Raw genomic sequence first — 18,489 nt, 5'->3', positions numbered from 1 at the left:
TGCTTTTTCTGCATCTATTAATATGATCATATGGTTTTTACCCTTAATTGTGTTTATGTGGTGTATCACAGAAATTTGCAGATTTTGTACCAACCTTGCATCCTAGAATAAATCCCACTTGATCATAGTGTGTGATTTTTTTAATGTGTTGCTGGATCTTGGTTGCTAATATTTTGTTGAGGATTTTTCATCTTTGTTGAACAGGGATATTGGCCTGTAATTTTTTTCCCTTTGTAGTATTTTTATCTGATTTTGGAGTTAGGATAATGCTGGCCTCATAAAATGATCTTGGGAGTCTTCTCTCTTCTTGAATTTTTTGGTAATAGTTTGAGAAGGGTAGGTTAATTCTTAAAATGTTTGGTAAAAGTCATCTGTGAAACCATTTGGTCAGGGACTTTTGTTTGTTGGAAGTTTCTTGGTTACTGCTCCAGTTTCTTTAGTTGTAATCAGCCTGCTCAGATATGCTGTTTCTTCCTGATTCAGTTTTGGGAGATTTTATGTTACTAGGAATTTTTATATATCTTTCAGATTGTTTAATTTGTTGGCATATCCTTGTTGGTAATATTTTCTTACAAGCCTTTGTATTTTTGTGGTGTCTCCTTTTTCACTTCTAATTTTATTTACTTAGGTCCTCTCTTTTTATTTCTTGATAGGTTTTCTTAAAGGTTTATCAATCTTGTTTATCTTCCAAAAAACAGTTTTTGGTTTCATTGATCTTTTATATTGTTTTTGAATACTCTATTTTGTATATTTCTGCTTTGATTTTTATTATTTCCTTTCTTCTACTCACTTTGAGCATTGTTGATTTTTTCTAGTTCCTTTAAGTGTAAGGTTAGATTGTTTGATATTTTTCGTTTGTTTCTTAAGGTAGGCCTTTGATAGTATGAATTTCTCTTTTAGGACTACTTTGGCTGTGTTCTATATATTTTGGATTGTTGTGTTTTTATTTTTCTTTGTCTGGAGGTAATTTTTTACTTCTTCCTTTAGCTCACTGTTAACCAATATTTTTGTTTAGTAACATGTTATTTAGCTTTCATGTTTTTAATTTGTTTATAATTGACTTCTAGTTTCATATGATTATGGTCAGATAAGATTGATATGATTTCAATCTCCTTAAATTTATTGAGACTTCGTTTTGTGTGCTATCCTAGAAAATGCTCGGTGTGCTCTTGGAAATAATGTATATTCTGCAGCTTTGGGGTGAAATGCCAAAGTTTAAAGTATTTTCTATAAACTGCCGTTTTTTTCAACTTATAAGACAAAAAGACTCATTTTAAATTAAAATACTATATAAGTTCTAGCAATGTGTCTTAGGGAAAATTTTGCTGTTAAGTTTCATTGGAGGCAGAACTTGCTTGCTATTTATAACCTTTTCTCCTAGAAACAACATGAAAGAAACTTTGTATAGTGTATAGTTAAAACTTCTGCCTTATAAGAATTTTGTTTGCATTCAGAAGTACCTTTTGGTCCCATAGTAGTAGTTTTGTCTGCATTTTTATTATAATGCATACTGCTAAATGATGCAGAAAGGTTATTTCACACTCTTGTCAACTCTTGATATTAATGTCCTATTTTTTGTCATTCCACTAGAATGTAATATTTTATTTTCTTGTAATCCTTTATTTATTAAAATTTTATTTTTTCTTTTTCTTTTAATTACCTATTGGTTCACTTTTGTATTGAGTTGTGTAGCTTTTACTGTAAATTGGCTTCTGTTACTGAAACTAATCTAGTCACCAGTGTCTCTTCATTGCTTGACCTTTTCCTCATTCTTGAATCCATTCCCTTCTTTGTCTTTCATAAAAGACCTTAACTCCTGATTTTCTTCTTCTCAGGCTACTTTTCCTTCTATATGTTTTTTTTTTTTTTTACCTGTATCAACTCATCCCTCTTCACAATATGTATTTTTATGTCTTCTTCATGATGACAGTTATGATTTCTGTTTAGTGACCAAATTACAGATGCCTCTAATACTACTGTAGTTTATGTCTCCATTCACAATTGAAGACTGAATTTCTGTTAGAGATTAGTGAAAATAAAGATGTAATTTTTTCCCATCTAAGTTCACCAGCTCCCTGAATTCTTCTGGCCTCATGAGTGTGTGGACCTCAGAATAGGTACACCTACAAGACTGCCACTTTCTGTTGCTTACTGGTCATTTCCAACTACATATCTCATATCATTGACATCATTATTATAATTAAACTAGAGGCCCGATGCACATAAATTTGTGCACTCGGGGGTCCCTCAGCCCCGCCTGTACCCTCTCACAGTCTGGGACCCCTCAGGGGATGACCACCTGCTCCCTGGGGGATCGGGCCTAAGCTGGCAGTCAGACATCACTCTGGCAGCCCGAGAGCCCTCGGGGGATGTTCACTTGCCAGCAGGGAGCAGACCTAAGCTGCAGTCGGACATCCTTAGTGCTGCTGAGGAGGCGGGAGAGGCTCCCACCACCACCGCTGTACTGACAGCCATCAGCCTGGCTTGTGGCTGAGCAGAGCTCCCCCTGTGGGAGCGCACTGACCACCAGGGGACAGCTCCTGCATTGAGCTGTGACTAGTCATTTCCAGTTGTTCTGCTATTAGGGTCAATTTGCATATTGCCCTTTTATTATATAGGAGTGCCTGGCCAGCCTGGGTGAGTGGTGATGGCTGTTTGTAGGCTGGTCAAGCCCCCAGCAGGGACCCTCACCCCATGAGGTTGTGGCCAGCCTGGGTGAGTGGCTGATGGCTGTTTGCAGGCTGGCCACAGCCCCTTCAGGGTGGGGATCCCGGCTGGGGTGCCTGGCCAGCCTGGGTGAGGGGTTGATGGCTGTTTGCAGGCTGGCCACAGCCCCTTCAGGGTGGGGGGTCCTGCTGCGGTGCCTGGCCAGTCTGGGTGAGGGGCTGAGGGCCGTTCTCAGGCTGGCTAAGCCCCCCAGCAGGGACCCTCACTCCATGAGGGTGTGGCCAGCCTGGGTGAGGGGCTGATGGCTGTTTGCAGCTGGCCACAACCCCCAGCCACCCAAGCTCCCAGTAGAGGCTGGCTGGAAGCAGGTATTTGGGATTTGTTTAACTTCTATAATTGAAACATTGTTGCCTTTAGTGGAGGCCACAACTGACTCAGGGCTGGCAGGAAGCTTGGCTTCCACCATCACCTGGGCAACCAAGCCTCCTGCTTGCTCCAGCTCTGTGGCTGCTGGCCACCATCTTGGTTGGGTTAATTTGCATATAGTCACTCTGATTGACTGGTGGGCGTGGCTTAGGCATAGCGAAGGTATGGTCAATTAGCATCTTTGTCTTTTATTAGTGTAGGTTTATTTGAATGCCATGTATATGCTAGACAAAATGCTAAGTGCTTTTCATACATTACCTCCTTCAGTCTTCTTTAGAGTTTTATTATCTCAATTCTAGAGATATGGAAACATTCGGCTGAAGATTAGGCTTTCCCAAGATCATAAACGTGGAAGCTGAATTCAGATTCATGTCTTTCTAACTCTAGAGCCTATGTCCTTAATTGTTATGCCATAATTATATCTTTATCCCACTTCCCTACCACCTACCCCTAGATTCAGTTCCCTGCTGGTGCCACCACCTTCCATTGAAACCAAATAACAGAATCATCCTAGACTTTCCCTTTTCTTTTACATGCAACCTATCACCAAGTTGTTCAGTTTATTCTCCAAAATGTTTCTTTAAACCATTGTCTACCCCTCCCCTCAATTAGACTGCCACTGCTAGATCCTTAGATTAAGCTTTTTTAAAAAATATATTTTATTGATTTTTTACAGCGAGGAAGAGAGAGGGATAGTTAGAAACATCAGTGAGAGAGAAACATCGATCAGCTGCCTCCTGCACACCCTCTCCTGGGGATGTGCCTGCAACCAAGGTACATGCCCTCGACCGGAATCCACCGCAGGACACTTCAGTCCACAGGCCGACACTCTATCCACTGAGCCAAACCAGTTAGGGCAGATTAAGCTTTTCTTCATCTTATCTTAGATCAGCAATTTTCAGCTCTTTCATCTCATGGGACATATAAACTAATTATTAAAATTCTGGCCGAAACCGGTTTGGCTCAGTGGATGGAGCGTCGGCCTGCAGACTGAGGGGTCCCGGGTTTGATTCCGGTCAAGGGCACGTACCTGGGTTATGGGCACATCCCCAGTGGGAGATGTGCAGGAGGCGGCTGATCGATGTTTCTCTCTCATCGATGTTTCTAACTCTCTATCTCTCTCCCTTCCTCTCTGTAAAAAATCAATAAAATATATTTAAAAAAAAAAGAGAGAGAAAATTCTCATCTGACAAAAAAAAGGTATAATTTTGACCCATTCTTGATGGCTATTGTGCTGGCTGTTGTCATTTTTTTTACTTAACATTGTAGGGGAAAAGAGGTCAGTGCCCCTGACTGAACAGTCAGGTATTACATGTTTTAAGTTTTCTTGTGGCACACCAATTGAAAATCGCTGTCTTATATGGATGTTTCCATTAGTCTCCTACTTATTCTCTCTACTTTCACTTTCATGTTCCTTTAAACTACACCACTTCTCAAATAAGCTTTCTTATACAAAAATCTGATTTGCTGCTTTTCTATTTAAATTCCTTCAATAACTCTATCTTATAAAAAAGATAAAATTCAGTTCCTTAGCATGTCACAAACATCTTACCTAATAATAGACAAACATGTAAATTGACCATCCCTCTGCTATGCTCACCAGCCAATCAGGAGAGTATGCAAATTAATCCAACAAAGATGGAGGTTAATTTGCATACATAGGCATGAAGACTGAAGGCCTGGGTCCCAGGTGCCGGAGGAAAACCGGTGCCGGCAGCCAGGGGAAGGGAAGGCCTATTGCATGAATCTCTTCGTGCAATGGGCCTACAGTTCCTTAAATAAATGGTTATGTCTATTCTCTTTCCTTAGTACTTTCCTATAATTGTGCTTTAGTTATATCTTGGAGACCTCCTACTCTCATACTTTTGCACCTGCTATTCTCTCCATCCATAATTCCTTCTCTTCCTTACCTTTGTTACTTTCTCTTCCTTCCTTACAAACCTATTCTACAGCTCCAGACTCAATTCAAGTAACCTTCCCTATGAAGCACTATTAATTCCCTATTCCCATTATACTAAGTTCATGATTTCTGTGTTTTAGATGCCTCCACTATAAACTTAGGTTAACAACAACTACCTTAAAGGAGTTGTTATGAGGAATTAAAGGAATAATAAATGTAAAATAACTAGTGCAGTGCCTTTAGATAGTACTCAAAATCGGTCCTTTAATACTCCTTCTTCATATAGCTCTGTGAATAGTGATGTTATAATTGAATACTTGCCTCTCATTCTGAACTTGGAGATTTTGGAGATTTTCAAGATTAGAGATTTGGTTTACTTTGTATATTCAATGTCTATTTCAGTTTCGGATACATATTAGTTAGTCTATGAATACATTTTAGAGAATATAATAAATATTATGAGTAGACACTGAGTAGCCCAGTAGAATGAAGCAAATGGCTTACATGTGTGATTCCTGTCTGTTTTCTCTTTTTAGTGGTGATGAGTTCCTCAACTTCCTTCTGAAATTGAACAAACAATGTGGCCATTTAATAACAGCTGTACAGAATATCATTACTGAGTTGCCTGTAAATTCTCATAAGGTATTCTACAAAAGTTAAGTGAAGAAAAGTATGAATGCTGAAGAACATTTCAGATAAGTCTATGATAATTAGTAATAGCAGTGATACGTTAAAATTGTATTTTTATTCTAAAAAATATATCAATAATTAAATGTTTATTATTACTCCTTTACAACTTATTAATTGAAAAACTTTTGTCTGCTAGCCCTCAAGAAAAGAAAAATGAGTCAGACTAAAAATTAAACTGATCTGTTTATTGTACTTACTATTTGTTCTAAAGGGAATTTAATTTAAAATATAAAGTGACAGGAGACCTAAGTGGAAGTTGAAACAAAACATTGTTGAGTGTTATTAAAAACCATATCAATATATAAGGTGTTTTAGCCCGACCAGCTTGGCTTAGTGGTTGAGCATTGGCCTATGACCCAGGAGGTCACAGTTCAATTCCCTACCAGGGCATATGCCCAGGTTGTGGGTTCAATCCCCAATAGGGGGCGTGCAGGAGGCAGCTGATCAATGATTCTCTCGCCTCATTTGTTTCTATCTCTCTCTCCCTCTCCCTTCCTCTCTGAATTCAATAAAAAATTTTAAAAATAGTGGGTCTTGGATTTTATCAAATGTTGTTTCTGCATCTGTTGATACAATCATGACATTTTTGTCTTTCAGTTTGTTTATGTGATGTTTCACATTTATTGATTTGTGAATATTGTACTAGCCTTGCCCTGGAATAAATTTCACTAGATCATGGTGTATGATCTTTTTAATATATTGCTGGATCTAATTTGCTAATATTTTGTTGATGATTTTAGCATCTATGTTATCAGAAATATTGGCCTGTAGTTCTCTTACTTTGTAGGGTCCTTATCAGGTTTTGTAATTGAGATAGTTCTGGCCTCATAAAAAGAGCTTGGAGTGTTCCTCCTTCTGGATTTTTGGAATAGTTTGAGGAAGATAGGTGTTAGTTCTTTGAATATTTGGTAAAACTCCCTTGTGATGCTGTCCAGGCGAGAGATTTTATTTGCTGTGAGTTTTTTTTGTTTGTTTGTTTGTGGGTTATTTTTACTGCTTCAGTTACATCAGTTGTTATTGGCCTATTTAGGTTTTCTGATTCTTCCTGATTGAGTTTTGCATGCTTGTGTATTTCCAGGAACTTGTCCATTTCATCCATGTTGCCCAGCTTATTAGCATATAGTTGAGTTGTTCATAGTATTTTCTTACAATCCTTTGTATTTCTGTGGTTTCAGTCGTTACTTCATCTCTTTTGTTACTGATTTTATTTATTTGGGTCCTCTGTCTTTGTTTCTTGATGAGTCTGGCTAGCAATTCATCCATCTTATTTTATTTTTCAAAGAACCAACTCTTGACTTTATAGATTTTTTGTATTGTTTTATTGGTTTCTATGTCAGTTATTTCTCCTCTGATCTTTATTATTTCCTTCCTTCTATTTCCTCTGGGATTTTCTTTTGTTCTCTTTTTATTTCTTTTAGTTGTAGGGTTAGTTCCTTTAGTTGAGATTTTTCTTGTTTCTTCAGGTAGGCCTGTAATGTTATGAACTTCTCTTTCAGGACTGCTTTCGCTGTTTCCCATAAATATTTGGGTTGTTGTGTGTTCATTTCCATTTGTTTCCAGGATGTTTTTTTTTTAATTTTTTTTATCTCATTTGTAACCCAAACATTGTTTAATAGCATACTATTTGGCCTCCATGTGTTTGAATGTTTTTGAGGGTTTTTTTTTTATTGTAGTTGATTTCTAGTTTCATGTGGTGTGATCCAAGAAGTTCCTTAATATAACTTCAGTCTTCTTGAACTTGTAAAGACATATTTTGTATCCTAACATGTGGTCTATCTTTGAGAATGCCCCAATGCACTTAAGAATAATATTTATTCTGCTGCTTTGGGATTAAATGTTCAGCAAATACCAGTTGAATCAATCTGATCAACTGTGTCATTTAGGTCACTTTTTCTTTGTTGTTTTTTTTATCTAGAACACCTGTGCAGTGATATCAGTGGGGAGTTCAGGTCCTCTACTATGATTGTATTGCTGTCTATCTCTCCCTTAAAATCCTTCATGAGTTATTTTATATATCTACTAGAGGCCAGATGCACTAAATTCATGCAAGAGTCTTGGCCCTTGCAGATCTGGCTGCCTTGGCCCTCGCAGCCCCGGCTTCATCTGGAAGATTGTACAGAAGGTCGTCTGGACAGTTGCTATGCTGTCTAGTCTAATTAGCATATTAGCTCTTTATTATGTAGGATATATATTTAGCTGCTTCTATATTGGGTGCATATATGTTTACTAGTGTTACATCATCTTTTTGGAGTGATCCCTTTTAGTATTATGTAGTGACCTTCCATCTTTGTCTCTTTTTATGGACTATTTTGAAGTCTATTTAGTCAGATATAAGCAATCCTACCCCAGCTTATTTTTCAGTTCCATTTGTATGGAATACTCTTCCATCCCTTCACTTTCATATTTCTTGCAATTCTGATTTTGTGGTAATAAACTCTTTCAGACTTTCTCTTGTCTGGGAAACTCTTCAGTCCACCTTCAATTTTGAATTTTAGCCTTGCTGGATAGAGTAGTCTTAGATTCAGATCCTTACTTTTTATCACTTTGAATACTCCATGCCATTCCCTTTGCCCTATGATGTTTCTGTTGAGAAATCAGTTGACAGCCTTATTGTAGCTCACTTGTAGGTTATTGACTGTCTCTCTCTTGATGCCCTTAAGATTTTCTCTGTCTTTAGCATTTGCCATTTTAATTATGGTGTGTCTTGGTATGGGTTTCTTTGTGTTCATCTTTATTGGGACTCTCTGTGCTTCCTGAACTTGTATAATTTTTCCCTTCACAAAGTTAGGGAAGTTTTCTGTCATTATTTCTTCAAACAGGTTTTCTATTCCTTGCTCAGATTCTTCTGCTTCTGGTACCCCTATAATGCAGGTGTTGTTCTGTTTCATGGTGTCCCAAACTGCCCTTAAACTCTCATTTTGCTTTTTAAGTGTGTTGTTTTTTTTTTTTTGCTTTTATAATTGATTTTTTTTACCTTGTCTCCCAAATTGCTGATTAAATCTTTTGTTTCATCAAGCCCGCTTTTAATTTCTTTCATGTATTCTTGATATCAGGTATAGTATTATTCATTTTTTATTGGTTCTTATTCATGGTTTCTATGTTACTGTTTTTGCTGCTGTAGTTCCCACTAAGTTGCTTGTAGTTCTCACTAAGTTTCTTCAGCATCCTTATAACCATTACTCTGAACTCTGTCTTACTTCCATCTCATTTTGTATGTGTTTTTTCTGGAGAGTCCTCCTTTTCATTCATTTGGTGGTTATTTCTTTGTCTCCCTATTTTAGTTGTCGGTTTGTGTTTGTTTTTATGTATTAGACATACCTACAATGACTCTCATTATTGTGGAGTGGCCTTGTGTAGTATATGTCCTGTAGGACACAGGTGCTTTCTCCTTGAACTCCTGAAGTGGGTGCTCTAGGAATGACTCTTTTGTGGGTTATTTGAGCTCTCCTGTTGTAATTGGGTCTTGATTGTCATTGTTCTTTACATTGGTAGGATCTCCTCTCAGGCTGGCTGTGACGCTCATTTCAGACAACATTTTTAGAGCTGTTGTACACATGTTGATAGGACAAAATAAAACAAAACTGGAAACAATAAAAAACATACAGAAGTACCCAACAACAGCAGCAAAAACAACTACAAGGAGCCCTTCCCAGTATGGCTCAATTGGTTGTCCCATGCACCACAAAGTCACTGGTTCAATTCTTATTCAGGGCACAAACCCGGTTGTGGGCTCCATCCCCCATAGAGGGCCTGCAAGGAGACAGCTGATCTGTGTTTCTATCTTTTATCGAAGTTTCTCTCCCTCTCCCTTCCTCTCTCTAAAATCAGTAACAACATATTTAAAAAGAAAAACAACTACAAAAGAGAATTATTAAAGAGAAAAGAGAATGAGTATAAATGAAAAAGAATGAAATAAAGTAGTAATAAAAATGAAAAGAATGGTAGAGAAGAGAGGAAGAGGAAAGATTCTGAAAGGAAAGAAGGGAGAGAAAAAATAAGAATAGAGTGGGGGAAAGGAAAACAGTAAAAAAGAATGAAAAAAGAAAAAAGTATAGAAAGGTAAAAAGAAGAGGAATATTCAGCAAAAGAAAAAACATAGAGTAAGAAAAGAGGCAGCTAAGAGATATGAAAGAGAGGAGAGAAAAGGGAAAAGAGAAAAATGATAATAATAATACCAAAGCAATAAAAAAGAAAAATTAAAGATAATAGTGGAAAAACAAACACCAAAAAAAATCAGTATGTGAAGTTTGTTTCAGCAGATTTTAGTGCCTGCTAGGATTTCCCTTTGGATCCTGTTCTCACGTTGTCTGAGGCTAACTTTTTTTTTGTATGCTTATTTTAAGCCTCCCTAGAGGTTCTTTTGTGCTAACAGTCAGAAGCTGGCCCTCCATGCCCTTTTCAAAGCTTTGAAGCAATCTACAGCTTATGGCTGCCTCCCCTGGGCTTGGCTGCCCATGGGAGGTGCCAAATTGAGCTCCAGTGCTTGTTTCTTAGTAGCACAGGGACCTATGGTGTGTCAGCAAATGTTTAGACTTCAGAGAAGAAGGTGGTTGTGTACCATTATTATTCCCTTGCCCTCGGTTGGGTGAAGTCCCTCTTAGGCTGTGGGTGTCTGCTGGAATCCAGGAGTTTCTGTTAGCTCTCCTGTAACACGGAAGCACCAGCCAGGTTCCCTGGAAAGTGGGAGGAGTGTCCCTATCCCAAAGCCAGCTACTGATGCTTCCTGAGACTACTGCCCCCTGAGACTGCTGCAGGGTTGCTGGATTCCAGAGGGTGCAGTGAGTGGGATTCCTTAAGGTGGGGTGAGCTATATACCAGGAGGTTGGGTGTTTGCCTTTCCCCAGGCTTCTGCTGTTGAGAGGGGCTTATGCCTCTAAGGAAAAATGGTTGCTGTGATATGGGGGTTGGGGCATGGCGGGGAACTCAGCACAGGTATCCCCACAGCCACCTTCCCTGTGACTCTCCCCAAATGCACTGTCTCTCCTCAGGTAACTCTAGTCTGCACTGTCTTCCCTCTGCTGAAACGTAGGGGGAATGTCTAAGAATGAGAGTTCTGTGCACCAACCCTTTAAAGAAAGTGGCTTTGTCTCTGAGCTGCTCAGGCTGCTGCATGGGCAACTGTTCCCAGCTCTGGCTGTCTGGGCTGGTGAGCTCTGCCTCATGTCCATCCCCTCTCCTGCTGGGGCAAGGGTTCCTCACTTTTGGCCCAGCGCTCCTGAGAGCTGGGCCAGCACCTCTCACTTTCCCGCCCTTCCTACCAGTCTCAAGTGGCTTCTGCCCTTCCTGTTTAAATGTCTTCTCTTCAGGCAGTCTTCAACTGGTATTTCATGGTGAATATTCCCCAATTTAGTTTTAATTACAGTTGATTCTGGCGGGGGGGGGGGTGGGGAGAAAGGTCTACCTATTCTGCTGACATCTTCTAATCCTCTCTCAGTACCTATTGTTCATATTTTTCATCTTTTTCTTCTTCTTAAAAAATATTAACATTTCATATAATACTGATTTGGTGATGACTAATTCCTTTAGCCTTCTTTGTATGGGAAGCTCTTTATCAGTCCTTCAAATCTAAATGATAACTACTGGTTAGAATAATCTTGGTTGTAGGTTCTTTGCTTTTTTTCACTTTGAATATTTCTTGCCAATCCTTTCTGGACTGAAAGGTTTCTGATGAGAAATCAACTGCCAGCCTTATGGAATCTCCTTTGTTGATTACTAACAGCTTCTCTTTTGCTACTTTTAAGATTCTCTCATTGTCTTTAGTCTTTTGCATTTTAATTATGATGTGTCTTGGTATGTATCTCTTTGGGTTCATCTGTGTAGGCCTCTCTGTGCTTTCTGGACTTGTATGTTTATATCCTTTACCCGGTATGGTAAGTTTTCTGTCATTATTTTTTCAAAGAAGTTTTCAATTTCTTGCTCTCTTTTCCTTTTGGCAGCCTCATGATGCAAATGTTAATACAGTAAACCCTTGATTTTGTGGACCTCAATTTAATGGACTTTTAATTTAATGAATAAAATTTCTAGTCCATATGTTATATGTGAAAATTAATACCCTGTTAATTTTAAAATGCTTTTTACCAAGATTTGCTCATAATTAAAATAATAGGTAAATTTTTTGTTATTAATTCACTGTTATTTTAAACAAATTTTACAAATAGACCATATTTTGGAAAAACATGTAGTAATTTCACTGACATAAATAAATATTATATATCTACAATTATAGTCTATATATTTACATATTTTTAAAAATATACTTTTATTTATTTTAGAGAGGAAGGGGTAGAGAGAGAGAGAGAAACATCAATGATGAGAGAGAATCATTGATTGGCTGCCTCCCACACGACCCTTACAGGGAATTGAGTCCACAACCTGGGCAAGTGCCCTGACTAGGAATCGAACTGTGACCTCCTGGTTCCTAGGTGGATACTCAACCACTGAGCCATGCCTGTCAGGCTATAATCTATATATTTAATAATGAGGCACCACTTGTAAACAATGTTTGTAGAATGATTGGCACATGATCACACCACTTTGTCTGTGGTGATTGGTTCTGTTGTCCCATGGCATTACTTTCTGCAGCAGTTTTAATGTGCACTAGGCCACGCTCCAGCTGTGTGTATTTGTTTACTTGCTGTGACTGGTGAATGCATGGAGTTAGTTGACCTATTCAGTATACATTAAAAATTTTTGTAATGCATATAGGAAACTTGTCTGTGGAATTAAACTTTTCATACATTTTAATGTACTTGTTTACACTTTCTGTGTAATTTTAATTACACAGACATGTCTACATAAGTAAAAACCAGTAGGCTAATTTGTCAATTTTTTAACATATGCATTTGGAAAACCTATTTTATTACATAATGAACTAACTCTTATAATGGACACCTCCTTGTTCAAATTAATCCATTATATTGAGGTTTTACTGTACACTTAAAGTGGTCTCATACGCTCCTTATTATACTCTCTTCATATTTTTGGAGTCTTTTTTCCTTTTCTGTTCTGATTGGGTGTTTTTTGTTTCCTTGTATTCCAAATCATTGATTTGATTCATTATCAACTTCATCTATTACTCTATTGTTGATTCCCTGAAAATTATTCTTCAGTTATTGCATCCTTCATTTCTGACTGTCCTTTTTAATGCTGTTGAAACTCTCACTAAGTTCATCGAACATCCTTATAACCAATGTTTTGAATTCTGCATCTGATAGGTCGCTTGTCTTCACTTTTTTTTTTTTTTAGTTCTTTTTCCATAGTTTTGTTTTGTTCTTTCATTTGGGACATGTTTCTATTTTGCAAGCCTCCCTGTGTTTGTTTTTATTTATTAGGTAGAGCTGTTACATTTCTCAGGCATAATAGAGTGGCCTAATGTAGTAGGTATTCTGTAGGATCCAGTGGCACAGCCTCTTTGATCACCCAAACTGGGCACTCAAGATGTACCCCCCCATGTGGGCTGTATACATACACCCTCCTCTTGTAGTTGATCCTTTATTGCTATCCACACATTAATAGGAGGGATTTACCCCTAGGTCAGTGGTCAGCAAACTGCGGCTCTCGAGCCACATGCGGCTCTTTGGCCCCTTGAGTGTGGCTCTTCCACAAAATACCGACTTCTGTGCATGGCCACAAAGTTTCAGTCGCACTGTACATGCACGCTCGCACGTGGTATTTTGTGGAAGAGCCACACTCAAGGGGCCAAAGAGCCGCATGTGGCTTGCGAGCTGCAGTTTGCCGACCACTGACCTAGGTCAATCAGCTGCAAGGGCTGCCATGACGACTGACCTCTGACCACTGTGCAGGATCAGCTGTGCTGGGGCTCACCCCATTGAGCAGAACTTATTCGTTGGGTCTCTGGTGCCCGCTGAGTCCACCCATTCAGTGTGTTGCTTGTGGAGGTGATAGGGTGGTGGTGTGTTGATGCTGTCTAAAGTTGTACTGGCTCTGAGGCCTCCCTAGAGGTGCAAGCCACAATCAGCTGCTGCCTATGTTCTGCCTAGGTCAGGGATGGCTAACCTATGACACGCAAACTCATTTTTTTGGTTGATTTTTCTTCGTTAAATGGCATTTAAATATATAAAATAAATATCAAAAATATAAATCTTTTTTATACTATGGTTGCAAATATCAAAAAATTTCTATATGTGACACGGCACCAGAGTTAAGTTAGGGTTTTTCAAAATGCTGACATGCCAAGCTCAAAAGGTTCGCCATCACCGGCCTAGGTCCACCCAGCATGAGCTATAAAGCAGTCTGCAGATGGCTGGTGTCTGTTCTGTGCTTAGAGGTGCCCAGGAGAGGCCAAGCTGTGAACTAAGGCCAGCTGTGGCTAGTTCTGGGCCTAGGGCCACTTTGCAAGAGGTACAGGCTCCCTGATGCCAGGTGCTGCTTATTTGTGAGATTTTAGAAAAATCTGAGGCATGAGCCAAAATAGGTCATTCGTTTGGAAAAACCCCAGGAAACAGCTTGGGTGGGCCCCAAAGTTGCATCGGGCAGAGTCTCGGTGAATTACCAGGGTGGAGCAAACAGGTGAGGCAGTTTGTTGGAGTCTTAGATATGGTGCCTGCCTACTGGCTCTCTGGGGGGTGGGCTCATCAAAGGAATGATAACCTCTGCCAGTACTTCTCTCTGGGATAGAGTTGCCCCTCTAGCTCTTGCCCTGATGGTGGACAATCCAGTTCTTCCTTCTATGTCTCTGGTGCCTTTTGAGCTGCTGCCCCAGTGCTGGAATTCAGAAAGAGTGAGTCTCAATAAGTCTGTATGCAGACCCTTTAAAAGGAACTGCCTGGGACTTCAGCAACTCTGTCCCCCTCATCCTCCATCCCAGCTTTTAATTTTTGATTTATTTTTTTATTGGTTTTAGAGAGGAAGGGAGAGAGAAACATCCATTTGTTGTTCCACTTATTTTATGCAATCATTGGTTGATTCTTCTATGTGCTCTAACCAGGGATTGAACCCACACCTTGGCATGTCAGGACAATGTTCTAACCAACTGAGCTACCCCACTAGGGCCCCTGCTGATTTTTGCAGGGTCTTCTTTTCCTGGATTGGGGGCCTGGTGTGGGGCTGGAATACCTTGCTCCTCAGCAGGGACCTCTGCAGCCAATATATCCCTGCCAATTTTTGTCTGCTACACATGGGTGTAAGACAGCGGTTCTCAACCTGTGGGTCATGACCTCTTTGGGGATCGAACAACCCTTTCACAGGGTTCGCCTAAATACATCCTGCATATCAGATATTTACATTATGATTCATAACAATAGCAAAATTACAGTTATGAAGTAGCAACGAAAATAATTTTATGGTTGGGGGTCACCACAACATGAGGAACTGTATTAAAGGGTCGCGGCATTAGGAAGGTTGAGAACCACTGGTAAGACCATCCCATTCCGAGTCTCTGCCCCTTTTACTAGTCTTCATGTGGCTTCTTCTTAAATTCCTAGTTGAAGAATTTCCATTCAGTCAGACTTCAGGCAGTTTCTAATGTTGGTGGTTCTGTAGTTTAGTAGTAATTTTGATATGGTTGTGGGAGGAGACTGGAAATTTTAAATAGAGAAAATGTAAGTGACCCATAAAAGCAAACCTGTTTTGTAGAGGTTTTTTTTTTTATGTGATTTGGCTTTAGCTTTATAGCTTTTTACTTTATAGGGTAAACATTTTAATGTACTTGTTTTCCTATAATTTTTATAACATTAATATGGGAATTATGTCATTCTTCAAACTTTCATGAATTTATTTTTCATCATAAATATCATTATTACTAATGTTAGTCTCCATAAAATTATATGTACTACATATATTTAGTAAATTCATTCAAGAAACTGGGTTTGACTATTTGTATAACGTTACTGACTTCTTTTCGGTGTTAGGATTTATCCTGAAAAAAAATGCTTTTCGGTTAAATAATTTAATGCTGTATAATTTTTGTGGATATGACGTTGTGGAAGTTGTTTTCTATTATTTAACATGCAACTTTTGAAAATATTGACAGATAGTACTTGAATGGGCTTCGCCTCAGAATTTCACTTCAGTTTGTGAAGAACTGGTTAGCAATGTTGAAGATTTGAGTGAAGAGGTCTGCAAACTAAAAGACTTAATTCAGAAGGTATATATTTAGCATAAAAATGGGGGAAATAATTTGTAGGATAGTATGTTGGACAATGGAGTAATTCTGACAAGAGCAACATAAGCTACCTCTAAACAGTTGGAAAGAGACAGTTTCCAAAGGAAGAAGTATATGTAGGAAACAAATATTCATCAAAGAAATGCATGCTAAAAAACAATGATAGATCATTTTCATCTTTTACATTAGCAGGGATAAGTGTATTTACCCATTTCTGGTTAGAGTTCACAAAACTTATAGTTTCATATGAAACAGGCATCACAATCCCTTTTAGAAACAGTTTGACAAGATGTGCTAAGAACCATAAAAATATTTGTATCTTTCAATAATAGTTTAATGAATCCAAAATTGTATGTACCATGAGTGTCCTATATTAGCAAAATGAATAAATTATTTTACACTTAATATAATGATATGCAGCCAGTTGAGAAAATAATGAAAATGAAATATCAGCTTGTTAAAGATATGAAGTTATATTTGTAAGTTTTACTTATATGTAAATATGCAGATAAAAAATTACCAAAATGAAAGTTCATTAGCTGTGTTAATGAGATAGGATTGTGGATAAAAATACTTTTTCTGGTTTTTAAAATATATTTTTATTTCAGAGACGGGAGAGGGAGAGAGAAACATCAATGATGAGAGATTGGCTGCCTCCTACACGCCCCACTCTGGGGATGCAACCCACAACCTGGGCATGTGCCCTGACAGAAAATAGAACCATGACCTCCTGGCTCATAGGTCAACACTCAACCACTGACCCACACTGGCTGGGCTATTCGTTCTACTTTTTAGACTTTCTATAATATCTTTTATAATTTAACTTTTAAAAAAAGTATGTGGCTTTTTTAATTGTTATTGTTTCTATACTCACATAGAAGTATATATCTGGATTCAAAGACAGGTGATTTTCCCCCTTTCAGAAAATAGGCTGTAACAAAATCTAAGCTGCTGAAATTGGGAACTCTTTTGAAGAGAGTTAACAAAGGAAAACACTTTTACCTGACTAAAGAACTCTATTCTGAGTTCTTCAAGTTAATAGGTATGAAATGTATTTGTTAAATAAAGTTTTTGAATATATGATGTGAACATTAAATTATGGATTAAATTTTATAGCATCAACTTATAAATTATTTCATATTTTCATAAAAAAAAGTTTTCCTCACCCTAGCTGGTTTGGCTCAGTGGATAGAGCGTCAGCCTGCAAACAAGGGTCCCGGGTTCTATTCCGGCCAGGGGCACATGCCTGGGTTGCGGGCTCCATCCCCACTGGGGGTCGTGCAGGAGGCAGCCAATCAATGGTTCTCTCTCATTGTTGATGTTTCTGTCTCTCTCTTCCTCTCCCTTCCTCTCTAAAATCAATAAAATGTATTTTAAAAAAAGTTTTCCTCTCAATAAATTTGATACATGTTCCAAGTAATTGTCATTCTAGCTATTAACAAAGATATGTTCAGTCAAAAGGAGTCTTTTTAAAAAGTGAGCAGAAAATTGAGAAGCAAATTCTACAAAAAATAGGAAAATAAAGATATTTTAAATGGAGCAAATAAGCAATCTATTTCAAAATTATTATAGAGGCTACCTCCATTCCAGAGAACGAGGCATCATAGAAGTTATATTATCTCTTACATTTATTTATTCAACAAAATTAAGAATGCATTCTGTATGTCAGGCTAATTGTGCTACACAGGCTATAGAGAGCCTGACTTGCTAAAAACATGAAAATTATAACATTGTTCATCTTCACTACTTGCATCATCTGGAAAATAATACTGATTTTACTTAGTATGGTGTTTTCCATGGGAATCCAAGGGAAATTGGGAAGGAGTTATGTAAAAATATCTCCTGCAAAGCATCAACCTTTAATGTTTAGTGTGGGAAATTCCCTAAGACATCTTTGCCTCAATTATTTGATTTCTTCAAGATGAAATGAAAACATTTTGGGCGCGGGGGTGGAAGATTGAGATGAAATTAGAGAGACACCAGATTTTTCTTAAAGGGTTGAAATTAAGAAATACTGCTCTAGGGGTGACTTTGACTCTAAAACATAAATAATCAAATCAAGTATTGTATTTATTTTAATGTGACTATAAACAAATTTCAGCTTTCTTTAGCTAAATAGACTTTTTTTCTGTGACCCTCTTTATCTTGAATCTGTACATTTCTATGTGAGGACTAGCCTTGGTTTATAATAATAGCTTATACAGTTCTTTGGGCAGGGAAGTTAATTTTGGATCAAGCTAGTGCATTGTTTTTTGTTTTTTGTTTTTTTCCTGAATTAGTCTTAATCACCATAGTGAAATTTTATTTAAAGAACTTAAGAGCTTCCAAATTTGGAAATATGTTATCATGCCTATTTAGCTTATGAAATTTGAAAGTTTACCAATAATAACTGAAGGGAATTTTTAAAAGAACCATATGAGTTACCATAAGTATATGGAGATAACAGAGAGAGGGTAGGAGAGGTCAAGACTGGACTTTAGCACCACATCACTCTCTTTCAAACCAACACACTGACAAGCTCCTGTCAGGAAGGGTCATTCTAAGTAATTGGTTAATAAAAGGAATTACTGTCTCAGGATTCAGTAAATGGAACATCAGTGTCAAAAAGGAATCTGTTGCTGAATGAAGCCATTTGGAAGTTAGACCAAGAATACAGTATTAATGAGATTGGCACTGATGTCTG

At 38.0% G+C, this 18,489-nt stretch overlaps 1 protein-coding gene across 4 annotated transcripts in view; it reads left to right on the top strand.

The window, feature by feature from the left end:
* ASZ1 (ankyrin repeat, SAM and basic leucine zipper domain containing 1) overlaps window positions 1–18,489 on the top strand; it is an 86,050-nt gene that overhangs the window by 66,190 nt on the left and 1,371 nt on the right. For all 4 annotated transcript variants that reach the window (XM_070424973.1, XM_070424971.1, XM_070424974.1 and 1 more), the window contains 2 exons: window positions 5,530–5,635; window positions 15,675–15,788. In XM_070424973.1, the coding sequence (XP_070281074.1) occupies window positions 5,530–5,635; window positions 15,675–15,788 (220 nt within the window). The remainder of the gene's footprint in view (window positions 1–5,529; window positions 5,636–15,674; window positions 15,789–18,489) is intronic.

This window comes from Myotis yumanensis, unplaced genomic scaffold, assembly GCF_028538775.1.
Source record: "Myotis yumanensis isolate MYYU_CA2020_CCGP unplaced genomic scaffold, mMyoYum1.0.hap1 SCAF_9, whole genome shotgun sequence".
In the NCBI taxonomy this organism is placed as follows: Eukaryota; Metazoa; Chordata; class Mammalia; order Chiroptera; family Vespertilionidae; genus Myotis; species Myotis yumanensis.
Note: the sequence above shows the minus strand (reverse complement) of the source record. Positions and strands in the feature narration are given on the sequence as shown.